The sequence below is a fragment of the Triticum aestivum genome, chromosome 6B (genome assembly GCF_018294505.1).
Source record: "Triticum aestivum cultivar Chinese Spring chromosome 6B, IWGSC CS RefSeq v2.1, whole genome shotgun sequence".
In the NCBI taxonomy this organism is placed as follows: Eukaryota; Viridiplantae; Streptophyta; class Magnoliopsida; order Poales; family Poaceae; genus Triticum; species Triticum aestivum.
The window spans coordinates 664,819,071-664,846,246 of NC_057810.1; the positions used below are offsets into that span (position 1 = coordinate 664,819,071).

The following is a 27,176-nucleotide window of genomic DNA, read 5'->3' on the forward strand; positions in this document are numbered from 1 at the left end:
TTTCTTGAAGCTTTTGAAAAAAAAAGATAGACATAACTAGTCCTATATCGGTATCATGTTGACATGCAAAATTTCAAATTTGTATTAGTTGTGTGCACCAATGTTCTCTTATTGTGTTCTGTAGAATGAATTTATTTATTTTTATCAACTTGATGCATTAACAAAATCATCATCTTTCAATAAAAACACTGTTTCTCGAAGCTTTTAAAGAAACATAAACATAAACTTGTGCTTTGTAAATTAATAAATATGTGGATGTTAATATGATCCTGTTCGTTTATTATTTAGTTTACTGCACATTCCACAAATGGTCGTAAATTTTGTGTTAATTTTTTCTTCAGTTGCTTAGAAACTCGGAATGGTCTGCACAACTGGTTGCTCAAAGTGCACTTGGAGGCAGAAATAAGATACGGCCCACCCCACCTCTAAAATACAAACCAGCGGCATAAGAATTAGCGGGTATCTTTTCGGGCCACAGAAATAAGATACGGCTCACCCCACCTCTAAAATACAAACCTTGAAAAGTTGAAATACATCCTCTGGCCAATTTAACTACAACAAGATAAAGCCCCTCCCCTTGGAATGCATGGTATCTTTTCGGCACACAGAATTAGCGGGCCAGCTGGAAATAATTAGACCACAACGCGTTGGCAGAAATCGAGAGCAACTAGTTGATGAGCGCTCCTTCGAGAGCCTCTTAACGATCAGCGCCATTTGGTGCGCTCTCAGCCGTCCGTTACGTGTCTTGCTTTGGACACTTTCTTTGGATTTTTTTTAATTTTTCCGCACGTGTTCTCGGCTTTTTAAACGGTTTTTTGACTTTTTGGTTTTCCACCAGTTTGCCTTAGCTTTTGGAACAAAAAAAATTGATTTTTTTGTGAAAAAACATGTTTTTTTTTGCTTTTGCGAGAGTCGCGGTTTTTCTTCCGTCAGAGGCACAGGTGTGCTTTCACGAGAGGCACGACCGTGCCTCTCAGAAACGGAAGAAAAATGCACGTTTTCTATATTTTTCCTTCCGCGAGAAGCACGGTTTTGCTTCCGCAAGAGACACGGTTGTGTTTTCACGAGAGGCACAGCTTTGCCTCTCGAAAAAGGAAAAAATACGGTTTTCTATTTTTTTTCCTTCCGCAAGAGGCACGGCCCTGCCTCTCGAAAAAGGAAAAGACAGAAACTTTTTCCTTCCGCGAGAGGCACGGTTTTCCTACCGCGAGAGGCACGGTTGTGCTTTGTTTTCTATTTTTTCCTTCCGTGAGAGGCACAGTTGTGATTTCATGAGAGGCACGGCCGTGCCTCTTTCGAAAGGAAAAAAAACCGTGCTCCTTGTTCAATTTTTCGTCCGATTTTTTTCGACCGGTTTTTTCATGAAAAAAAAGTTTGTCAAAATTTGTCAACATGAGATCTAGTTTTGAAGATCGTGATGCGGGGAATCCAACGGTGAAAATGGTTCGAGATTTAGACGCACGGTCCAAGAGATAAAACATTTTAAATAAACAGATGCAGAAAAAAGGGAAAAACTCCCATGTTGCGACAAGTGGCGCATATGCAGTGCGTCACTTGTCATAACCTAAGAAGGGTGGGAGTGATCTTTGCAAAGAGTACCCCTCAATTAGTGATTTCGGCAGAAATCTGGTACATCAAATAATATTTAAACCGCGAGAGTTATATCTCCCTTATAGCAAGATGCAATGAGCTTTTGCATGAAGGATTTCCTTGCACGCTACATTATTGCGCCAGCCCATTCATTAGCTCGCTTATGGTTGTTTGCTTATGTTTATTTCATTTTCTTTTGTTTTCTTTATTTCTTCATCAATTTTCTTTCATTTTCTTTGGCATACTCCATTTTTTGTTTTTCCTTCTATATACTTTGGGTTTTCTTAGTTTTGTATTTTTGTTTCTTTCTTGGCTTTCAATGTTTTTCTTTTTCTTTGATTTCTAGTTTTGTTGGGGGGGGGGGGGGGGGGGGCTCAATACAAGTCTATATTTTTCATATACATCACGTAGATTACAATTTTCAAATACATGATTATTATTTTTAAATACTTGTTTTCATGTCTATCTTTTTCTTGTACATTGTACACCCTGAATACATAAAAATAATTTATACATATTTAACATTTTTTCAATAGATGATTAACAATTTTTTTAAAATATATCTTCTTAAGTCTATCATTTTCATACACATTGTACATTTTATATACATAACATTTTTTATACACTTTTGATTTTTCTCAACATATGATTACCAATTTTAGAAACACATTTTTTGATATCTACTTTTTTCCATACAGCTTGTAGAGTTTTTGGATACATTGAGAATGATTTGGTATACACGTTTAACATTTTTCAAACATATGATAAACATTGTTTTTAAATACATGTGTTGATGTATATCTATTTCATGCACATTGAACATTTTTTATATACAGAAAAAAATGTTTATACACATTTTTTTTCCAATTGATGATTAACATTTTAAAAATACATGTTTTGATGTCTATCTTTCTCGTACACATTATACATTTCCTATATACATATAAACAGTTTTAAGACACCTTTAATTCCAATATATAATTAACATTTTCAAAATATATCTTGTGATGTCTAATTTTTTTCATACACCTTGTACATTTTTTATACACTAAGAACACTTTGTTATACACGTTTGTCATTTTTCATGTAGATGATTAACATTTTTTCTCATAAACATGTTTTCATATCTTATTATTTCATACACATTTTATATTTTTCGTACACATCAGAAGCATTTTTCTATACACATTTAACATTTTCCAAATGCATGATTAACATTTTTCAAACTTTTATGTACAATGTTTTTTGTAATATATACATTTAAATTATTCGAAATATAAAAAAGTAAAAAACAATAATTTACGAAAAGTAAGGAAAAAACGAGCGCTTAAGGCCCACACGCTAGACCGGGCCATTGGCATAGACGCTTCAGGCAGGTGTTCACGGTCTCACGCTAAGCGAGGCATGTTCGCGCCCTTGGAATGCATCCTAGCCCATCTTGATTGTATCTATTTGGGCCGCACGACTAGAGGATCAGCTAGCAATATTTAAACCACAACACTTGGCAGAAGTCTAGTAAACCAAATGCTATAGCAGCAGCTAAACGGTAACATCACTACAATTGTTGCTAGAGATGCCGTCTTTATGAATCGACTATACTAGGTCGAAGGATTTACATGGAACACACTAAAATTCGATGGTACACAGCAAAAGCATTATTGGCAAGGGAGTGACAACACTGAGAGATGTCAAAATAGAATAAATTGCCCTGAAAGAATCAATAGTGTCCGATTATGCGGGCCACTGAGGAGTAGGTTCCGAGGGCGGCACTGACGACTCCGACCACTATTATAGAGACGCTCGCAATCACCTGAAATTGGAGATGTTGGAGTAACCGTATAGTGTGCCCAGGAAAATCTTGAATGCAAGGAAGCTTGGAAAGCTTAAGTTTATGGAAAATGCTATATTACCTGAGGACGTGTGGCTTTATTCTGCGCGATCTTCAGGAAGCACAAGGCGGGCATTATGACTGCCTGTAATCAGGCAATGAAGTTAAAACGAGCACACAATTGTTCCTCTGCCATCTGCATTTGTTATATATATTTTTAGGACAAAGACTAGCAAGAGCATGATACTGTTATATCATGAGCAACCCAAGGGGATGTAGTCAACTTTACCAAAAAGAATATTGTTTGACCAGTTTTATCGTTTAACAGATTTTTCAGCTACCTCAGTAAGCTATATAGGCCATTAAGTGAAGAAAAATGGCATACCACAAGTGTACTAAGAAGGGATCCAATCAGAGCCATCATCAGACCTGAAATATGCAACACGCAAATCAGGAATACACCGTACACGGAGCTTAACAGCTATGTATCCAGACAAGTCTTCTCTGAGCCACCTTTACAGATTAGAGAGCTGCTATACGTACGATCAAAATTCGTATGAACATGTACGATGGTGTTGTGGACCCAAACATCAGAAAGCGGTGCCTCTCTTGTCTTACAAAAATCATATGGAAAACCATCATAGAAATGTAGTTTTGTTTACAGATTACAGAGCAGACGGCTTAAGCACCTGTACTGTGCAAGTACTATAGTAACCAGAGGTGTTTCACGAGGTCGGTACAAAAAGGGTGTGTTTTAGGGATATTTGGGTTTATAACAGAGAGTAGTCCTCAATTAAAAGAAGTCACCAGTAATCAAAAGTAAATTTTTTTTTTGCGGGTGAGTAATCAAAAGTAATTGATATGAACATCTCAGTGCTCATTATCGCTCCTAGTACTATGAATGGGTTCATTTTTCCAAGAGCACACATGAGGAAAATATTGAAACTTCAATGAATATAAATGCCGGTTGAACTACTATTGTTTGTATTGCGCTACTTTGCATGTAAAGTTCATGCACCATCTGCAATTCCAAAATAATGCGTTTACAACGAAACTCTACTGGGTTTTCAAGAGAACCAATGGAAATAAAATGTACCGCAACAAGTAAATTGGATTGACTGATGTAGAGGCCGGAGGTAATCCTCCTTTTCAAAAAAAAAGAAAAGTAAATTGGATTGAGAGTGAATACTGGATTAATAAAAGACAAAAAAAGCAAATGATGATAAGTATGCATTCTATATGCATAAGAGATTTGACATTCTTATTTTTAATAAAAATACATAGAAAAAAAAATCTGTGCCGATGAAAGGTATAAAGCATACCGAAGAATGGAAAAAGAAAGGCAATGACAGCCGTTGACGCAACAAGGGCAGTCCTCAGTATAACGGAGCAGATTGTTTCATTCAAAAATCCTTCAGGGCGCAAGTCTTCTAAACTCCGAGCCAATGGGTTTAAAAATAAGGCAAATCTGTTTGTGGTTAAGGATGAAGCTGTTCTATACGGAGTTAGGTACGGTGAAAATAAACATAATCCTATAATCCTTGACTTTACAAAGTTTGATGATAGAAAGGTTGGTGGAGTGAGCCTTAGCTTAACTGGTTGGGGGCTGGATGTACAAACCCAACATCTAGGTTTAAATTCTTATTCTACCCCATTTTTAGAAAACAAGTCATCCAAGTCGTTCTCGTGGGCGGCTGGGCGAAACCCTAGCCACCGCCGCCCGCACCTCCTCCCCGCCTCCCCCTCCCCTCGCCGCCGCCGGAGGCCCCCTTCTCCCTTCTCCCCTGGCGTCAGCGGTGGCGGGGCCGCTTCTCCCTTCTCCCCTGGTGGCTACGATGCAGGATATGGCGAGCGGGCGGGGAGCGTGGCGCTCCCGCAGGGCGTTGCGGTCTCGGACGAACGGGCCTTGGGTGTGGCGATGTGTCGACGCGGCAGCGACTGCATGGTGAAGGTGGCGGGACGGGTCGGCGTGTCGTGACAACGAGGCTGCTGGTGCTGGTTCCGTTAGATCTGGCGCCTCGAGTCACCGGTTGTGGGCAGCGAGGGGCGGTGTCCTCTGCCGTGGCGGCGATGGTGTCAGCGTGGTGGAGGTAGCGGTGTGGTGGTGGTCCTTGTGCTCTTGTCACATTTCGGCAACGATCTGCATGATCGATCCCCCTCGATCTGGACGTTGACGTGTTCCGGAACTACTGTTGGAGATCTTGCCCAAGGATATCTGGATCGGATAGTATCCGCTCGTGTGCGTCCATATCAGCCTATGTGGCTCCAGGAGGGTGTGATGTGAAGCTCTATTGTTTGTTGACACCATGAGTCATGTCGGCATCTCGATTTCCATGGCACAGACAGCGGCAGAGAAAGTCTTGATGGCTAAGATCGGAGGATCAGTAAGGCGGAGGGGGTCTTGAAGGCAATGGAGTCAGTCAGGTGTTTGAGAACTTTCAGTAACAAAAGTGTCAAGTGGGGGCGGCATCACATGAGGATTTCATTCTTGGTGGTGCTCCTCGGGTGCCGAGTTATGACTTTCATGATGAAATCTAAGGTCTAGCCTTTATTGGTTGTGCCTGACAATTGCCTTGTTGAAGGTATTATTTTGAGAGCTCGGTCTTTCTCGAGCGTGAAAACCTATGATCTTGGATCTATTGACGACGGTGCTTGTGCACTATTTCTTCTTGAAGGCGTCGCTTTTGGAGACCTTTTATGTTTTTCGGATGCTGTCTTTGGTGGTGGTTTTTATGCTGCTGCTGCTGAGAGGAGTTGATCACCGTGGTGAGGTCCTTTCTTTCCCTTTCCTTTTGTTTCCTTTTCATGATGTGTGCATCCTGAATATTTTTGTAACTTCTTGTTGGTGCAGAGCTTGGGTGTATTAATATCTTCGCGATATTAATATATTTTCCTTTTCAAAGAAAAATATATTCCAAAGGATACTTAGTGAAAGGGTTGATCACCTGAGACAACAAAAATGTTAATGATCAATATCACATAAAATGTTACAGTAGTAGTAATTAAATTAAGTCGAGCAAAATTGATACCGTGGTCCACATAGCAACTTTCGAGGCAAATGACTCTTTTGGAAGATTCAATGTTATTTGTGACAGTGTCTTGTCACCAAACATGAGATAGCCCATAATAGCAAATGAGCCATATATTACTGTGCAAATTGCGAAGCTGCACAATACAATTATGCATGCATTGAAGAATTTGACCATTACACTAACCCATGTAAGAAAGTTGTTCATGCATACCATATAAAAAGTGCCTTGGTGAATTTTGTGCGATCAGACATTGATTGGTAGATATTTGGAAACACTGAATGCCCAGAGTAGCAAAAACCATAAATACCGATAGCAAAGGGCATACCACTCCACCTCACTGCTTCCCCAGTCGGATGGAAACCTACACCTTCAGTGGTGCCGACTAGAGCAACAGATACAAAAACTACAAGAGTTGCAACAATACCGCCCGCTGCGCAAATAATCATATCATGTTAATAATACTAATGATGGTCGTAACAAAATTAATTATGCAGGCTAAGAGTAGTTCGACCTGAAAGGTATGATAGAACTCGAAGATCTCGCAGCCATACTGTGGGCAGGATTACAAGAGTAGTGAACACTCCAAAGAAATGTTTACTGTCAACATAAATCCCTAAGAAATTAAGATTAACGCCAGGAAAGATTGATGTCATACTATCACCTTCCAAAATAATGAATTCCACACAATAAGACTGCATCCAAAGAATAATACGCAGAGATAAATGTGTCTTTCCCAATAATCATACAGAGATAAGTTTGAAACAGTTCCATGATTTGCTCCATAATCAAGCAATTGGATGGCAAACTTTGGAAAATACAAGCCATGCGGAATTGAGCTACTTACATATAACTCGGTATACAAAATAATCTGCAAAAAGAGTAAACATCAATTAGTGGTGTTGTACGCTACCAGAGATAAACAATTTATGCATGAAAGTAAGATAAATTAAATAAGATACTTAGATGTGCATTTTCTCAGCCTAGAGATAGCTAGGACCTTTTTTCCGAGAATACTAGGGGGTACCGGGGTAGCTAAGACTGAAACTATGCAGAGGCCAGGGGGATTCCCTCCTTCTCGAAAAAAGTAGCTAAGACTGAGACTTCTGTCTTACAATTTTGATGTATTCATGTCATGTGAAAATTCTGAAGTGGGTGGCAACATTTTAAAAATAGGAATAAAGATCTAGAGCTTGAATCGAATCAGCAGGTGTTTATGTTAGCTTGTAAATTTTCAAATGTGGCAATGGTCTAGCAAGGAACATGTTTATGCCAGGTTGTGATTTTTCAGATACAGAAATGACACGGCAAGGATGAGGTTGTCAAACTAACGCCAAGCACAAAACAACATGACAAAAGGAGAGTTATGGGCACACCAGATGTGTCTGTATTGCTCCCACATGATACTTGTGCAAATAATTTATGTTTGTTTTTACCAACAAAGCGAATTATAATTAACTACCTAGAAAATGTACGCATTTTGACTAATCAAGACAGTATAGCATCGAAAACACAACCTTATAGCGAAGCACAGTAGTTTTTACGGTTATGTGCTATGCTGTTTTCCGGCTTTTGGTGGCACTCGGATGCTCATAACATTATCTAGAGTGTTATCTGATCCATCTTACTCTACAGAAATCAGGGCTTACAGATATGAACAGACGGCCAATTCTTCCAAAGGCAGCCTCCCCAATGTCTGGATAGTTTGTAATGCCATCTTTGCTCTCAAAGCAATGCTTGAGAAGAACTCCAGTATAACAACAAATAATTGCAACAAAAGACAGAAGTGCAAGACCAGACCATCCAGCTTCATGGATTGTAAACGGAGTGGAAAGAAGGCCAACACCAGCGAGCGCGTTAATACCTATAGAAAAGAAACATACGATAATCAAATATGTTCAACTTTAAGGAGGTTATTAATCTATCTTTGCTGTACCATTGAAGACTGTCTGCGTTACGCTGCACCCTCCGTTATGCTGAAACGAGAGGTCCTCGTCTCTAACTGAACCAGGAAGATGTCTCCGAAGGCTCTTGATAGATTCTAGTTTATCCGAGATAAAAGGCAACTTGAGGTCACCATCAATTGAGGACTTTCTAGTTGAAGAACCCAGGTAACCAAAGATGGGAGATGCAGCAATGGTGTAGGCGTCACTTGCTTCCCTGCAAAAATAAACACCACGTCGTGATCATTAGTCATTACCGTCTGTACATAAAAGGAAAACTTGTGGCATTCTTGCCAGCTATACTAGGAAATGCCAGCAAAGGCATCAACCAATTCATGGTTATCAATGTAAGAATGATACCCATTGACAGAAAAAATCCCGGGAAGTGTCATATTAGTGCTAGTGCTAGGTGTCAACAGAGGTACTCCGACCCACCGACTCCAGTGAATCCTTTGGCTGCCTCACTCCTCACCCGCCGACACCTCCGTCGCCAACTCATGTGGGCGCTGCCGCCGTCACTTCCCCTTCCGGTCTGGTCTCCTCCCCGCGCCGTCTCTGTATTCTCTTTTTCGTGCTTGCGAACAACAAGTTTCGGGGAATGCTAAAAATATGATGGCAAATTTGATGTTTTTTTGTACCAATTTATATTAACATGACGATGGTAAATTTAGTTTGCAAGCACGTTAATTTTTGGCAAGAAAATAAACAAAGACATATTTGTCATGCTCGTCAACTAAATTTTTCATCCTCAACAAACATAATTTCTCATAAAATTGTTTAAGTTGCAATGCCTAAAAATCTGACGTTGCTGGATATTCGGGTCTTTTTGTGTAGAGAATGAAGATAAAGCTTGCCATATGGTTTGTGCCTCGTAGGCCGCCCCGCGGGCATGGATTTTGTTCTCTGCATGGGCCTGACATGGCACACGAATTAAACGGATGGACTGCCCCTGCCATGAAGCAAGATCACCCCTTAAAGGCCGGGCACGGCCCTTCTATTTGCGGGTCAGCACGGTAGGATGACCCATACAACACCATTTTTTGGTTTTCCTATTTCTTTTAGATTTTCTGTATTTTCTTATATTTTTTATTTTTAATATATTTTCTTAGCTTTGTAGACCGGAACAAAGCAGGAGGCCAAAAACAACGCGGGCCGGCCCACAACGTGGTGTCGGGCCGATTCTCAAGGCCAGCCCTTTGCGCTGGCACGACATGACCCTTTTTTGCCTGCACATGTGGCCGCATTTGGATGGAAGGGAGGGAGCGAATTCAGGTGTAAATGGAGCGGCAAAGCCTCAAATTTGCGGGAGGGTGCAAGACGTGCATCCGTGAATTCTTAGAATAGACAAAAGATCGGGAATACCAAAGGACGCAAAGTTTCTGCTCCCGAGCTCAAATGAGCTATGGTGAACAATAGAATCGAAAAAATTCAAAAAAATCTATTTCTTTTATAAGAAACATTGACAAAAGTTCTAAGTGCTTGCGAAAATTTGTCAGGAAATAACATTCCTGTAAGGCGTAAAAAAAAGATGCTCCAAAATGCTTTTAGAAGTAGCATTTTCAGAGTATCCATTTTTGTTTTGCCACACCTTCTAGGAAGGTGATTTCATAACGAAATTTTTGCTAGGGCTTAGAACTTTTGTCAATGTTTCTCCCAATTTTTTTTGGATTTTTTTTGATTTTACTGTTCACCGAGCCCATTTGAGCTCGGGGCCAGAAACCAAACCCATATTCTGCCGTCTAAGAGCATCGCCAACAGCCTTCCAAAGTGTAACATTCCAAATTTTCAATTTGGAATGTTTTAAAATTATTAACTAAGCATCTATGCATGTTGTTTGAAATTTGAGTGGCATTTGAATTTCAGAGGCATTTGAGTTTGTTTTTTGAATTTGAATTCGAATTGGCAATTGGAATTTATTTCAATAATACCTGACAAATACTTGAGCAAAAGTATGAGAGGAGGAAACATGACACTCCAAAAAAAATGTCAGAATAAAATATTGCCAAAAGGTTTGAATTCAAATTTGAATTTTATTTGGAATTTTCAGAAAATGTTTCTTTTAGTTTCTGTTTTGCATCTGGAAAAATGTCCACATTGTAGGAATAATTCTTCTGAGTTTATTAATATATATATATATAGTATATATTTTTCTTTATTTAGTTTTTCCCTCTGCCTTATTTCAAAAAGAAGGAAAACCCCCCGAGCTGGCCAGGCCAACGGCCCAGCCAACGCCGAGCCGCCAGCCCCGCGCGCAGCGCCCGCACCCGAATCCCCCTCGCACCGGCCGCCCGTTCGCTCTTCTCTCTCTCTCCCTCTCTGATCCGCTGACCCCACGCCTTCTCTTCCCCCTGGCGCACGCAATGCCACGCCAGAGCACGACTGGAGCCGCCCGTCGCCGCGATCTTCTCGGGTTCGCGATCCCGCGTCACCCCCTCACCCAAGTCCATGCCCTATATAAACCCCTTGGCCTCCTCTCCTGATCCCCCCTAAAACCCTAGCCTAAACCCCACCACAGACCACGCCCTCGCAAAACGCATCTCACCGCCGCCGCCTCGGTTCGCCGTCGCTTCCAACGCCGGTGAGCAACCCCCTGCCCTCCCAACACCTTCAACCGAACCGCCACCTCCACTCGCACCGCCTTGACATCATCCCTTCTCCTAGGAAACGCCGGAGTCGCCGCCTTGAGCATCACCCGCCGCTCACCGGAGCTACAGAGCGCCCGACGCTCCACCACCTCGTCCCGCTCTCCTCCGACGCCCCCGAGCTCCACCAGCTCCACCCCCGACCTCGCCTCACTCCGCCGCAGCCGCCCGAGATGTCCGCTGCCTTTCCCGACCGCCGGAGCGACGCCGCCGACCACGCCCGAGCCACCGCCGTCGTCTCCGTCCATCGCCGCCGTTTGCTGTAAGCCCGAGCTCCTCTCTACCGTTAGATCTCGAACCAACGCCCCAGATTAGAACCCTGAAGGGATACGGTTTTTTATCTGTCGTTTTTTTTACAGTTTAGTTAGTGGTTCGGTTGAACCGACCGTTTACCTTTTCTATTTACCCGCGAGTGCATTTTAGTTAGTTTTCGCCTGAGCGATAGATAGGCCCAGTCGCGCCTGTTTTTTTGTTTCTGTTTTTAGCAGAAAATAGTTCTGTTTTTGTAAAAGCTCTAACTATTAGGATATTTATTGTTTTTAGTTGATTATTTTTTGTTAGTTTAAAAATTTACTGTAGTTTCTGTAGAAAATAGGTTTGTCCATGTTTAAGTTTATAAAGAATAATTTATATTAGTTTTAGTCAGATTAGTTTTTCTGCCATAAATTGAGTTAGGATTATTCTATTTTAGTGATTTTTTTACCGCTTAGTTTTGACCTTGCCTAGCAGTAGGAACTTGCTGGGGTATTTTTAGATTGTATTAAAATTAGTTTTACTCGAAATCAAGCTTTTCTAGTTTTATTTAGCTTGCTACTGTTTCCTGCTGTTCTAGTTATTATAAAATTTTATTTTACCTCTGTTATAATTATTTTAGATTAATTTCTGTAGTTATAGAGGGTGAAATTTTATTTATAGTTAAATAATAAAAAAATTATTCTAGTTTTGTTTTAGGCATAATAGGAGTTCTATAATAGCTTTTGATGTGATTCTTTTTGCACCTAGTTTATATGATGTTTTCCTTTCTGTTAGTTAGCAAAACCCTTGTTTAGTGTTTAGGTTCTGTTAGGAAAAGTTTTAGTAGGATAAAACTGTTTCCTAGTTGTTTGCTTGAAGTGATGAAAACCTTGATTTGTTTTTCTTCGAGTTTTCTTTGGTATTGGTTTGAGTGCTTTGGGTCATTTACATTAACTTGTTGTTATGTTATATAGTGCTATACTTATTTGTGCTGTTGTTTGACTCGATAGAATTCCCGGAGTGCGAGACCTGCTATTATGAGTTGCTAGCTTTCGAAGACCGTCAACCAGGCAAGTCATTTGATCATGTTTTACAATACCTATGATTTTGTTGCATTAGAATTATTCCTCCCCACCATGCATGAAGTAGGAGAATTTTAAGTTATGTTCTTGAGTCGTATCATGAGGTAGGATGAACCCATTTCCCTTGTTACCAATGCCCGGGACGATGTAGTTGATTGTTATGTTTTACAATACTTTTTCCGCCGCCGCAAGTTCATGTTCTACAAGATCCCATCTGGAGGCCTTTTTCGGCACCTTGCCAGAGGGGGAATCGATCACGGAGGGCTTCTACACCAACCTTGCTTCCCTTCTGATGATGTGTGAGTAGTTTACCACAGACCTATGGGTCCACAACTAATAGCTAGATGGCTTCTTCTCTGTCTTTGATATGCAATACAATGTCCTCCTCGATGTTGTTGGAGTTTTATTTGATGTAATCTTCTTTTGCGGTGTATCTGTTGGGATCCGATGAATTGTGGGTTTATGATCACATTATTCTGAATATTAATAGAGTCTTCTCTGAATTCTTTTATGCATATTATTATAGCTTTGTATTTCTCTCTGATCTATCTCTTTGGTTTGGCCAACTAGGTTGATTTATCTTGAAATGGAAGAGGTGTTTTGTAATGGGTTCAATCTGGCGGTGCTCTATATCCCAGTGATAGAAGGGGACAAGAAACATATTTGTATTGTTGCTATTAAGGGAAAAATGGCAGTGTTTATTCATATTGATTGGATTTACTTTGTCTACATCATGTCATCTTGCTTAAGGCGTTATCTGTTTTTTATGAACTTAATACTTTAGATGCATGCTGGATAGTGGTTGATGGGTTGAGTAATAGTAGTAGATGTAGGCAAGAGTTGGTCTACTTGTTCTGGATGTGATGCCTATATACATGATCATTACCTTGAATATTGTCATAAGCCTTTAGTGAAAATTATGGCCCCCGGGTCTACTTTTATTATATATAAAATCCAAATATCACTAGCATCTTTGTGAACATCAAATATAGTTAGCATAGGAGTACATATTAATACTCACAAAAAACGAGACAACGCAATCTTGCAAAAGCAGAAGAACTTTGTAAGAGAAATCAATTGTTGAGAAATTGAAAATCAGCTAAGTGACTCTTGGCAAAATATATCTAGGTCACGCTGCTTAGGTAAAGAACTATGTTATCATGAAGAAGTACCATTGGTCTTCTTTATTTCAAACCATAAAATCCTGAATTAGCTCATTCAAAAATCCAAGAAAGAATATTTACCATTATTTTATTTTATGTTTTCTTTTATCTATCTATCACTACAAGATTTAATCCTTGCAAATAACCGCCAAGGGGATTGACAACCCCCTTGATCGCATTGGGTGCAAGTATTTGCTCTTTTGTGTAGGTGCTGTTAGCGAGGTTTCGCGTGGTTCTCCTATTGGATTGATAACCTTGGTTCTTAACTGAGGGAAATACTTATCTCCATTGTACTGCATCATCCTCTCCTCTTCGAGGAAACCCCAACGCAGTTCACAAGTAGCAATCATCATACCGAATTATTACAAGTGGGTTTGGAAGAGCGTTAATTTTATGTGATAATGATCCCACTACTTTAGAGAATTATCAATCTTATGCATTATTTGATAAAAGTGGGTTGGAAGAGGTCATGACTTTAGTTGATGTTAATCCCACTATCCTGGAAGATTATAAAACTCGCATGCATGTGGATCATGGAGGGAAATACTAACTCTAATGTACTGCACCTCCTCTCCTCTTCGAGGAAAATCCTAACACAGTTTTTAAGTAGTAGGCATCTTCAAAGCAGACCCTCAAACTGTCTGCAAACATTCCGACCAAGCTATCTAGACGCAGTTTGCTATCCAGCGACATCTTGCACCGGTCCACGGATCAGTACGGATGTCCGTTTTGTTGCAAACTAGAAGCAAACTAGCGGGCTTTGCTGGAATCCGGACACCAGCCATGTAGGACTCTGGCACCCCGGCCCACCCATCCCCCTGGATCGTGAGTCTCCATCCTTCTCTCTTTTTGTGCATCCATATTCTTTCTCACCGCACCATCGTTCCACCATCTCGGCCGCTCGATAAGCCCTTCCCAAGACTCCACAACCTCCACCACTAGACCTGGCCTCCATGCCACTTGTCCTCCGCTGCCGGTCCACATCTCTCATTCATCCACCGCGCACGTACCATCCGCCCCTATGGTAGTCACCATGCCCGATAAGTGTTTACTGAAATGACATGCTAATTTTTTTGTCCCTTGTTTGAAGCAATGGATGGAGTACATATTCGAGCACCACGTTGAGTCATCCTATGACTCATGCGACAAGGAGGACTACATGGATAAAATGGTGATGATGCAGGGGGGCCTTTGAAAGTGCAACTATCCCTAGGTGGTTTTGGTAATTCATAACAACATATAGCTCATTGAGCTAATGCTATTCCAAGACTATTATTTCAGGAAAGCTCAATGAATGGCATGGCATGGATGATGAAAGTGGATCCCTCAAAATATTAAGGACAAAGGATTGGCTCAAGCTCAAAATCTCAAGACTCTTCATTTTACATTTTAGTGATCCAAGATCACATTGAGTCTATAGGAAAAGCCAATACTATCAAGAAGGGATGAGGTGTTGCTTAATGAGCCTCTTGCTTCATGTGCTTAGTGATATGCTCCAAAACCCTCAACTACTTTCCCACATCCACAAATGACCTAAACCTAAAGCCAAAATCGGTCACACCGATTCTTTCTATCTGGCGCCACCGATTCCAAAAGTCATAGCCACTGCCACAAAACCTAAGCAAATCGGTCTTACCGATAGGGATCTCGGTCTCACCGAGATGGGGTTGCAATCTCTCTGTTTCCCTTCGTAACATTTCGGTCTAACCGAAGTGAGCGGTCGGTCCCACCGAGATCGCAATGTAAACTCTATGTTTCCTTTTTGTAACATTTCGGTCTCACCGAAAAGAGCAAATCGGTCCCATCGAGTTTACCCGACCAACTCTCTGGAAAGCTTATTACCAAATCGGTCTCACCGAGTTTGTGTAATCGGTCTCACCGAGATTACGTTATGCCCTAACCCTAACCGAATCGGCCTCACCGAGATGCATGTCAGTCCCACCGAAAATCACTAACGGTCACTAGGTTTACTAAATCGGTCCGACCGAGTTTAACGATTCGGTCCCACCGAGTTTGGTAAATTGTGTGTAACGGTTAGATTTTGTGTGGAGGATATATATACCCCTCCACCTCCTCTTCATTCGTGGAGAGAGCCATCAGAAGGAACCTACACTTCCAACTTACCATTTCTGAGAGAGAACCACCTACTCATGTGTTGAGGCCAAGATATTCCATTCCTACCATATGAATCTTGATCTCTAGCCTTCCCCAAGTTGCTTTCCACTCAAACCCTCTTTCCACCAGATCCAAATCCTATGAGAGAGAGTTGAGTGTTGGGGAGACTATCATTTGAAGCACAAGAGCAAGGAGTTCATCATCAACGCACCATTTGTTACTTCTTGGAGAGTGGTGTCTCCTAGATTGGCTAGGTGTCACTTGGGAGCCTCCGACAAGATTGTGGAGTTGAACCAAGGAGTTTGTAATGGCAAGGAGATCGCCTACTTCGTGAAGATCTACCGCTAGTGAGGAAAGTCCTTCGTGGGCGACGGCCATGGTGGGATAGACAAGGTTGCTTCTTCATGGACCCTTCGTGGGTGGAGCCCTCCGTGGACTCGCGCAGCCATTACCCTTCGTGGGTTGAAGTCTCCATCAACGTGGATGTACGATAGCACCACCTATCGGAACCACGCCAAAAACATCCGTGTCTCCAATTGCGCTTGAATCCTCCAAACCCTTCCCTTTACTTTCTTGCAAGTTGCATGCTTTAATTTCCGCTGCCTATACACTCTTTGCATGCTTGCTTGAATTGTGTGATGATTGCTTGACTTGTCCTAAAATAGGTAAAATCCGCCAAACTCTAAAATTGGGAAAAGGTTAAGTTTTTATTGGTCAAGTAGTCTAATCACCCCCCCTCTAGACATACTTCAAGGTCCTACAAGTGGTATCAGAGCATTGGTCTCCATTTGCTTTGATTTCCATAGCTTTTGGTGGTCATAGCCTTGGTTTCACAACCTAGGAGAGTATGGCATCTAGCGAGGGAAATTATCACCGTAGAGGTCCTTACTTTGATGGTACTAATTTTGCTAGTTGGAAGCATAAGATGAAAATGCATATTCTTGGACATAACCCCGCCGTTTGGGCAATTATTTGTATTGGCTTGCAAGGTGAATTCTTCGATGGGAGAGAACCGAACCGTGAAGCTAATGCGGAAGAATTGAAGATGCTGCAATACAACGCTCAAGCATGTGACATCATCTTCAACGGATTGTGCCCTGAAGAATTCAACAAAATCAGCCGTCTTGAGAATGCAAAGGAAATTTGGGATACTTTGATTGATATGCATGAAGGTACTGAGTCCGTCAAGGAATCCAAGTTGGATGTGCTCCAAAGTCAGCTTGACAAGTTCAAAATGAAGGATGGTGAAGGTGTCGCTGAAATGTACTCTAGGCTTGCTCTTATCACAAATGAGATTGCCGGCTTAGGGAGTGAAGAGATGACCGACAAATTCATCATCAAGAAAATCCTAAGAGCATTGGATGGAAAGTATGATACCGTGTGCACATTGATCCAAATGATGCCAAACTACAAAGATCTCAAGCCAACGGAAGTCATTGGAAGGATTATTGCTCATGAGATGTCACTCAAGGATAAGGAGGAACTTCACAATAAGTCAAGTGGTGCTTACAAAGCCTCAAGTGAAGCCCCCACATCATCAAGTGAGAAACCAACCTTCAATGAAGAATTGAGCATAATGGTGAAGAACTTCAACAAATTCTACAAAAGTAGAAGCAAAGAAAGAAGCTCCAAGTCAAGGTCTTACAATGACAAGAGATCTTCTAGTCGAGAGTGCAATTGCTACAATTGTGGGAGACCCGGACACTACTCCAATGAGTGTACGGCACCCTACAAAAGAAGAGAAGATTCTCCAAGAAGAAGGAGCAAAAGAGAAGAATCACCACCAAGAGAGAGGAGGAGTAGAGATGATCGTTATGAACGAAGACCCTCACGGAGAAGTAAGGATTCGGAAACAAAGGACAAGTCATCAAGGAGCTACACAAAACAAAGACATCAAGCTCATGTTGGTGAATGGGTTTCCGGCTCCGACTCTGACAATCACTCCGAGAGAAGCTATGACTCCGACTCCGAATATACTCAAGATGAAGGTGTTGTCGGTCTAGCACTTGTGTCAACCAACTCCTACGACATATTTGACTCACCAAATTAAGGTGTTGGAAGATGCTTCATGGCCAAAGGTCCAAAGGTAACACATCCCGAGTATGTTGATTTTAATAGTGATGAAGATGACTTGCTTGTGGATGATGATTTACTTGTTGACAACTCTAGTGATGAATACTATGACGAAACGTCAATTAATCATGCTAATCAAACGAATGAAAATGATAAGGAGAAAATTGAGCTTCTAACTAAAGAACTAAACACTCTTAAGTTGGCTCATGAAACTATCTTCGAAGATCATCAAGAACTTTTAAGGGCTCATGAGAAGTTACGCTTGAAAAACTCAATCTTGAGCAAGAGCATGAGTTCTTAAAGGCAATCAATGATGATCTCCGCAAGAAAAGTTCTTCTTACATTGCCAAGCGTTTACTCTTATCTACTTACATGCCTCAAGTCAAGTCTAGTAACAAGTACAAGAAAGATACTTCCTCTAGTAGTAACAATAATAATGTCAAATCCAATGTTGTTGCTTCTAGTAGTTCTCTTGATTCCACTAATAATTCTCTTAGCCAAGTTACACTTGAGCAAGAAAATAGTTTATTGAAGGGAATTATAGAGAAAGGTGTTTACAAGAGCCTTGCCGGGAGTAAGCAATTCGAGGAAATTGTACGCAAGCAAGGAAGGCACCGGAAGAATCAAGGTGTTGGTTTTGAACGAAAGTTCAACGCCAATGGAGTTGAGTGGGAAGAAGATCAATACCCCAAGACAAAATTTGTTCCTCAACAAGAGAAGTATGATCCTACTTCCTTCAAGGGGACACAAGCTCAAGATGATCTTCCACCACAAGACCACAAGAACAAAGGCAAGGACAAGCTTCAAGAAGAGATTGATGCATTTGAAGAAGCACCTAAAGCCTCGTTCAGTTGGGTCCCCAAGACTACGTCAATTTCTAGTTCATCAAGTACAACTACAACTCCAAGGATTCCCATCAAGATGATGTGGATCCCGAAGAAGAAGAACTAGAGAGTTCTTGAGGGTGACTCCGCCAACATTGTTCACTCATATCATTTTGGCAAGAACAAGTGCAATCAACTTCCACATCTTGCACTAGTTCAAGGAGTCACAAACCCTCATGTTGGTAAGGCAAGGGACAAGGTAACCTAATGTTTTCATGGACATCATCTTGTGTGTGCATCACTCTATGTCTATGGATATTCTTGTTTGTTCCTTGTGGGACTAACCCATGTAGGCAAGTTGAAAGTGCAACTCACTCCAAAGGATTGCTCCAAATGATCTACATCAACATTGAGCATCTACATCTTCAACACCTACATGAAGTCATCATCGACAAAACCCAAGGTTAGTTCATCCCTCTAAGGGGGGATGTCACATCTAGGGGGAGCTTAACTCTAAGAATTGAGTCAAAGCAACTCTAATGGTGTGAACACATTAATGCATTATGTAAAAGTGGTAACCCCACTTGAGCTTAAACGATGAGTATGACCTATGATCAAATGTTCTCATTTGACTCCTAAGTCAATATACTCATATATAGATGACCTAGTCATCGCCAATTGCTTGATAGATGCTAAAATTGGTTGTGCATGCTTTGCCACATATTTCAATTGCCATCTTATTGTGTGAGCATGTTGGTGCATATTTTACTCATTCAAGGACATCCACTTGTTGTTTTGTTTGTTTGGATTCTTTTCTTTGTGCCAAGTGGATGGACAAGAATGCCTAAGAACCTTCTTTAGCTATCTATGCTTTTCTCGTCTCAAACTCTATTCATGCTACATCACAAAATTTGATCAAGTCAGATTCGAACCACTCTGTGTGAGGAGCACTCGGAGTCCCCGATTCGTCATAGACTTAAACTTCCAAAACCTCTTAGTGATTCTCGGTCTGACCGATCCTTCCATTTCGGTCCTACCGAGATCATCAAGTTGATCTGAGTTTTCAGTCTTGGTGCAACCGATTTGAACTTTTCGGTCTCACCGATTTGCTGTAATTGAACACAGTTATGCATCTCGGTGCCACCGAGTTGTTCCACTCGGTCACACTGACAGGGTCGAGCTATATATATAGCCCCGAGAATTTTTTTGGAAATTTCTCCGAAACCCTTCGCCCGCGCAACAGCTCGCTCTGCCATCATGGTCTCCTAATCGTCTCCTCGTTGCCAGCAGCCTCCTGTCGCTGGTCTCCGCCGCCGTCAACGGATTTCGTCCCCGCCGTTGCCGCTGTAGCAATTCCACCACCAAGTTAGGGTCTGGACTTAATCTTTGTGCTATCCATGTCTGATTCCTGGCACATTGTTTTCATATTGATTCTTGCCACGATTGAAACTCTTCTATCCACCCAAAGTAGTTCATAGATTAGATGTGATTCAAATTTTTAGGGTTAGGTTTCCGCCGAAACCATCTCGGACCCACCGAGTTGAAAAACTCGGTCTCACCGATTTGGCTTATGCCATTGCACTAGTGACTCTCGGTCTGACCGAGACTTACTAATCGGTGCAACCGATTTGAGGATTCTGTGAAACCCTAGCAGTCTTGGTACCACCGAACTGAAACTCGGTCCAACCGAGATCATCAGTTTAGGTTCCAAAACTGCTTCGGTATCACCGAGTTTGAAAATCAGTGGATCCGAAATGATTTCTGTGGAAAACTAAGACTGAACTTTTGAGTCATTCTTTTGCAAAAACCTCTGCATTTTGTGATGCTCATCTTTTCTATCTCATCTATAACTCTTCACAGGGTCAGCAGTCAGCTTTTGCAGTATGTCTGATCAAAGTGACAACCAGAACAGGTCAGAAGAGCAGATGAACTTGAGTGAGGGCACTAGTCCGTCAACTTCAGATGAAGGGAGCAGAAGTACTCCTAGCAATGTGCCTAAGGCTGCAACTAGGCAAAGGAGGAAAATAACTTCAGATTCAGAGGATGAAGATTACAAAGCTGAGGAAGATGAGGCTACTTCCAAGAAAGTGGTGCTCAAGAAGGAATATGGCTCAGCAAAGAATACAAAGCCAGGCATGAAGACCAAAAGGCCTGCAGGAAGACAACCAATGTCCAAGGCCAGAGCATCAACTCAACTGCCTAAAAGGCCTGATCCCAAAGAGCCAGCTGCTGAAGGAAAAAAGAGGAAGGAAAGGGTAAAGAAGACCATGGCCAAAATTGTTGGTCAACCTTCCATGATGGAAGAGGAAGAGCTTGCTGCACCAGCTCCAAAGGCAGCTAAGCTTATGGGAGATGCAATCAGATCAGGGGCTGCAACATCCAAGCCCAAGGAATCACCCAAAGCTGCCTCCAAGGCCAAGCAAGTTCCAAAGAGGAATACTAGGAGTATTCCAGCTGCTGAGAAGAACAAGGCCCTAGTGCCCAATGTTGCTGAAGATTCAGAAGAAGAAGGACAGGTTCTAAGAAAGCTCAAGCCCAAGATACCAGACCACAATGATGCCCATCCTGTGGCTGAGGACATGAGAATCAGGAAGGATTCAGGGCTGAGACTATGGAGAATGGAAGATCCATATACTTCAAGAAGAAGAACTGTTGTTGACTACAGGTTCCACACAAATGAACAACAGGACTTCTATGAAACAATTCTGTTGGACAAGAAGCCCATAGTCTGTGACATGAGGTGGGTTGGCTGGAAACTCATCAAGAAAAATGAACAACACTATCCTGGAGTGCAAGACAACTTTGTTGCTTGTGGAGTTGCAGAATTTGTTGGACAGAAGTTCACCAACTGGAATGATGAGCTTATCATGCAGTTCTACTCCATAGCACACTTTTACCCAGATGGAAGAATAGTTTGGATGTCTGAAGGTACAAGGTACCAGTCCACTATTGAAGGATGGGCAAGTCTGATCAATGCCTCCAAGGAGAATGAGGATGACCTAGACATTTATGCAAAGAAGAAGTTGGGTCACAATTCAATGGCTCACATGTACAAGGAAATTCCAGACAAGGCATTAGAGACTCACAAGTTTGGATCAGTTCACTTTCTGCTGTCAGGGTTGCCAACCATAAATTGGATTCTGAGGCACACCTTGTTGCCCAAGTCTAGTGACCATAACATGATCAGAGGGCATGCCATCAACATGTTGCATGTGTTTGATGTGCCACAGAAGTTCAAAGTAATGAGCCTGATCATTGAAACAATCAAGAGGACTGCAGCAGATCAGAAGAGGATCTGTGGATATGCACCTCAGATTCAAGAATTGATAAACTCAAAGATGGGCACAGGAAAATATCAGTTGGATAAGGAACACTTTCCACTTTATCCAGACTTTGAGGACAATGAGGTTGTCATGAATGAAGATGATCCACAATCAGTTCAAGCTCAGGAGAAGAAGGAGAAGGCAAAGAGGGAGAAGGCTGCCAAGATGCCAACTCAAGAGGAGGCATCTGAATATTTCTTGAAAACCAAACAGGAGCAGCTTGGTTACTTGATAGCATCATCTCTGAGGATTGAGAAGGGGTTGGCCACCCTAACTCAAAACCAGGAGAGCCTGGAAAGAATCATGGAACAAAAATTCTATGATCTAGATGTCAAGCTAACTGAGATTCAGTCAGTTGTGGAGCAGCTGCAGGATGACATGCAGGAGAGGAAGGGCAAGACTACCACCAATGTGTTTCCCAGAGTGCCCAGAGCCCAGAGGTCAGTTGCAGTGCCAGTGACAGACACTAGAGCAACAACTTCAGCATCAGCCACTGCCCCTACAGTTCCAGTGCAACCAGCTCCAGCACCAACTCCTCCAGCTCCATCCACTTCAACTGAAGCCTTTATCCAAGGATCCATCTCTACACCACCACCAGAAGATCAAGCCTGAGAGTCGATCTAGCACTATGCATTTTCTATGAACTTTTTGGTAACTTGTTGCCAAAGGGGGAGAAAAATGTATAGATCATAGGCTTCGAGAGAGAGAGTGTTGCTTTTGTTCTCTCTTGCTTTATTTGGTGGGTTTTCAATCTTTGTTTGCTTTTGGTTGAGATACTATGCTTGCGAGACATTGATGATCATGTGTTTGATCATAAGCTACACTTATGCATGCTTGATATTATCCTATCTATCTTATGTGATCACTCACTATGCTTGGTGATGAGTGCATGTGTTCATTGTTTATTATTTTGAGCGCTCCACCAAGATGTATGTGACATGGAAGAGTAACCCATGAGCCTAATTCATTGTGCATTTGCAGTCCAAAGAAAATCTAAAACTATGCACAAATTTAGGTGAGCTCTTGCTTATCACATACTTCTCAAAGCGACGATGTTATTTAAATTTTATTATCATTTGTCGAAGCTTTGATCTATATGTTGTCATCAATTACCAAAAAGGGGGAGATTGAAAGTGCAACTATCCCTAGGTGGTTTTGGTAATTCGTAACAACATATAGCTCATTGAGCTAATGCTATTTCAAGACTATTATTTCAGGAAAGCTCAATGAATGGCATGGCATGGATGGTGAAAGTGGATCCCTCAAAATACTAAGTACAAAGGATTGGCTCAAGCTCAAAAGCTCAAGACTCTTCATTTTACATTTTAGTGATCCAAGATCACATAAGGTCTATAGGAAAAGCCAATACTATCAAGAAGGGATGAGGTGTTGCTTAATGAGCCTCTTGCTTCATGTGCTTAGTGATATGCTCCAAAACCCTCAACTACTTTCCCACATCCACAAATGACCTAAACCTAAATCCAAAATCGGTCACACCGATTCTTTCTATCCGGCGCCACCGATTCCAAAAGTCATAGCCACTGCCACAAACCCTAAGCAAATCGGTCTTACCGATAGGGATCTCGGTCTCACCGAGATGGGGTTGCAATCTCTCTGTTTCCCTTCGTAATGTTTCGGTCTAACCGAAGTGAGCGATCGGTCCCACCGAGATTGCAGTGTAAACTCTCTGTTTCCTTTTTGTAACATTTTGGTCTCACCGAAAAGAGCAAATCGGTCCCACCGAGTTTACCTGACCAACTCTCTGGAAAGCTTATTACCAAATCGGTCTCACCGAGTTTGTGTAATCGGTCTCACCGAGATTACGTTATGCCCTAACCCTAACCGAATCGGCCTCACCGAGACGCATGTCAGTCCCACCGAAAATCACTAACTGTCACTAGGTTTACTAAATCGGTCCGACCGAGTTTAACGATTCGGTCCCACCGAGTTTGGTAAATTGTGTGTAATGGTTAGATTTTGTGTGGAGGCTATATATACCCCTCCACCTCCTCTTCATTCGTGGAGAGAGCCATCAGAACGAACCTACACTTCCAACTTACCATTTCTGAGAGAGAACCACCTACTCATGTGTTGAGGCCAAGATATTCCATTCCTGCCATATGAATCTTGATCTCTAGCCTTCCCCAAGTTGCTTTCCACTCAAACCCTCTTTCCACCAGATCCAAATCCTATGAGAGAGAGTTGAGTGTTGGGGAGACTATCATTTGAAGCACAAGAGCAAGGAGTTCATCATCAATGCACCATTTGTTACTTCTTGGAGAGTGGTGTCTCCTAGATTGGCTAGGTGTCACTTGGGAGCCTCCGACAAGATTGTGGAGTTGAACCAAGGAGTTTGTAAGGGCAAGGTGATCGCCTACTTCGTGAAGATCTACCGCTAGTGAGGCAAGTCCTTCGTGGGCGACGACCATGGTGGGATAGACAAGGTTGCTTCTTCGTGGACCCTTCGTGGGTGGAGCCCTCCGTGGACTCGCGCAGCCGTTACCCTTCGTGGGTTGAAGTCTCCATCAACGTGGATGTACGATAGCACCACCTATCGGAACCACGCCAAAAACATTCGTGTCTCCAATTGCGTTTGAATCCTCCAAACCCTTCCCTTTACTTTCTTGCAAGTTGCATGCTTTAATTTCCGCTGCCTATACACTCTTTGCATGCTTGCTTGAATTGTGTGATGATTGCTTGACTTGTCCTAAAATAGCTAAAATCTGCCAAACTCTAAAATTGAGAAAAGTTTAAGTTTTTATTGGTCAAGTAGTCTAATCACCCCTCCTCTAGACATACTTCAAGGTCCTACAGCCTTGCAGACACGAAGTGTGGGAAGAGCATGTTCTCAATTTCAAGGAATTGATCAAAGGTCATCCCGTGCTCAATGGAACAAGGCACATAGCCATTTGATGCTGACGGGAGACTACATTGCCCCCGATGCCCTATCCGCTGATGATTTTCTCAAGTACTTTCTGGTTGCAAAACAATGTCGTTGATCTTCTTTGTCATGGCATCCAGTCCTATGATGACTACCTCATCTTGAAGAAGGATGTCGTAGGAAGGATTGGATTTCTTTGGTTACCAGAAGTGCAGGACCGCTGATTCATGGGAGGAATACCTCCGAATGTGTGAGAGCACATGTGGAGATTCCATGGTCAGATTTTCTACTGCCGTGGTCGAGGTGTTTGGACCTCAGTACTTCAGAGAACAATCTGCCACGGAAACCGAGAGGCTCTCGACAATGTTCGAAGCAAGAGGGTGGCCAAGTTTGCTCGAATCTCTTGAGCGAATGCATTGGAGATAGAAGAACTATCCAGAAGCTCTACGAGTTCAATATCAGGGTCATGTTAAGAATCCCACCATCATTCTTGAAGCAGTTGCATCACATGATCTCTGGATTTGGCACGCTTTCTTTGGTATGCCCGGGTCTCACTATGGCATCAGTGTGCTGCAGTGATCTCTATTGTTTGCTAGACTGACTGAAGGGACAACTCCCTTCTTGCAAATATATTATCAATGGGCATGAATATAACATGGGCTACTACTTGGTAGATGATATCTATCCTCCATGGGCTACCTTTGTCAAGACCATTCTGAGCCACTTGGTCAGAAAATGTCTCACTTTGCCCAAAGACAAGAATAAGCTAGAGAAGATGTTGAGGGGGGCATTTGGAGTTCTCGAAACCCGTTTTACAGTTTTTCGTGGACCTGCTAAACAATGGGGTAAGGCCTTGTGGGAGGTGATGACATGTTGTGTGATCATGCATAAGATGACCATGGAAGATGAGGGTGAAGATGCTACCACAACTCTTGAATTTGAGAACATGGGTGGTCTTATCTAACTTGTAGATTAGAATTCTACCACGCTTGATGAGTTTGTTCAAATGCATCAACAAATTCGGCATCGAGGAACTCATGAGCAACTCAAGAAAAATTTAATTGAGTATCTGTGGGTGGTTAAAGGGGACTACTAGACATATATGTCACTTGAATTCAAGTTTGAACTACTTTAATATGAAAACTTTGTTTGGTGTAATATTTAGATTAGAACTACTGCCGCATTTTACTATTTTCAATAATCTACAATTTGATACCCAGTTTTGAGCCGACGGACTTTTAGAAAATAGACATATGCTTGTAGCTAGCTTTGGGTGGCCGGTTTCTGTATTACTGTGTGTGGACTGGTCCCACTAATCCGTGGGCTGATACAGTGTCGGATTTTAGGGTCGGCGTGCCCTTAACCTCCCCCTCGTCCCTAATCTCTTGCAACTGTTGATTTTCTCTAAAAATTAGTGAGCTATCTGGAAGGGAAACATCTTTTTTGCCGGGACACAGAAGAAACATCTCTGAATTTTTGTTGTCCAAGTTGCAAACTTTATGCCGCGATTTTAGATGTAGAGAGAAGAGGAGGACTGAACACATCCGAATAAATCAAGGTAAATGCAGTGTAGTGCGAGTGAACTTACGAAACCGGAGCGGAGGATCCTGGATCCACTGCAACAAGGACTACTTGGGACGGGGATTTTTCCTTCATAACTCGTTCTTCTGGATGCTGCTTCACATGAAGTGGAACAGCGGAACGAACGGGCCTCCTCAAAAAGAAATGAATCTCCAGCAAGAGAAATGTGGCTTCCATGATGTACTCATAAGGTACGGGCCATGGTGTAGTGCATGATTGAGAGTAGTTGCGCAATAAATTAGTCATCTTTCGAACGTAAACTCCACATGTACTATGAAATAAATGCATTTTTCCTGTACCTGTGGTTTTTTCTTCGTATGGGTTTATTAGTCACCCTCGCACTTTGATCAAATTTTATCTGTAAATTTAACTAATAAAATATGAGTTTTGTGTAGAAAAATAATACCTTTGGAAAGTTCTTTTGAATACGATTCCAGTGTTCTAATATTTGTGACGTATAACTTATATTTGGTAGTCAAATATATCATCAAAGTTTGATCTAATATAACAGACGGGTCTATAAATCCGGATGAAGAAAATATACCTATGTATAGCAACGGTGATTGTCCGCCTCGTGCATGTAGCAACCATAGTGACCAATCTCTCTCCACGTCCCTCTCTAATGGTCCAATCAACATTGGACCCCATGATTAATGTGATGTTGTTGGTCTTATTTTTTTACATAGTACAGTCGAAGTCGCTCAAACATACAAGCATACACTCACTCCTATAAACGCACATGCGCACACACTATCACTATGAGCACCTAGATTAAGCCGGCACATCATTTTGAGGTCGACGAAGTCATCACGAACGCATTCGTAATCGACGGGAACGTCTTCTTCCACTGAACGCACAATATTGAAAG

The 27,176-nt window shown here is 41.9% G+C and overlaps 1 protein-coding gene across 2 annotated transcripts; it reads right to left on the reverse strand.

Annotated features, from left to right (window-relative positions):
• Positions 1-3,022: 3,022 nt before the first annotated feature.
• On the reverse strand, positions 3,023-26,523 carry LOC123138895 (amino acid transporter AVT1A). 2 transcript variants are annotated; one of them, XR_006469361.1, is made up of 12 exons: positions 26,316-26,523; positions 8,384-8,607; positions 8,097-8,311; positions 7,295-7,318; positions 6,962-7,142; positions 6,661-6,880; positions 6,448-6,583; positions 6,344-6,363; positions 4,741-4,886; positions 3,804-3,847; positions 3,501-3,614; positions 3,023-3,400 (listed from the first exon to the last, which is right to left on the reverse strand). XR_006469361.1 is itself a non-coding variant. In XM_044558743.1 (12 exons), the coding sequence occupies exons 1-12, from the start codon at positions 26,483-26,485 to the stop codon at positions 3,308-3,310; spliced, it is 1,536 nt and encodes a 511-aa protein (XP_044414678.1). In that variant the 5' UTR covers positions 26,486-26,523; the 3' UTR covers positions 3,028-3,307. The 2 variants fall into 2 exon arrangements, 1 of the variants encoding a protein (XP_044414678.1); XM_044558743.1 differs by having other exon boundaries at positions 3,028-3,400; positions 3,501-3,563.
• Between the last annotated feature and the right edge of the window lie 653 nt (positions 26,524-27,176).

Bases quoted from the DNA above. Each gene is read 5' to 3' on its own strand.
- LOC123138895 (XM_044558743.1), bottom strand. From the start codon at position 26,485: ATGGAAGCCACATTTCTCTTGCTGGAGATTCATTTCTTTTTGAGGAGG. The intron at 6,881-6,961 runs GTCGAACTACTC...TTATTTGCGCAG, and splicing joins AGTTCTATCATACCTTTCAG to CGGGCGGTATTGTTGCAACT. The intron at 6,584-6,660 runs GTATGCATGAAC...TGTATTGTGCAG, and splicing joins ACCAAGGCACTTTTTATATG to CTTCGCAATTTGCACAGTAA.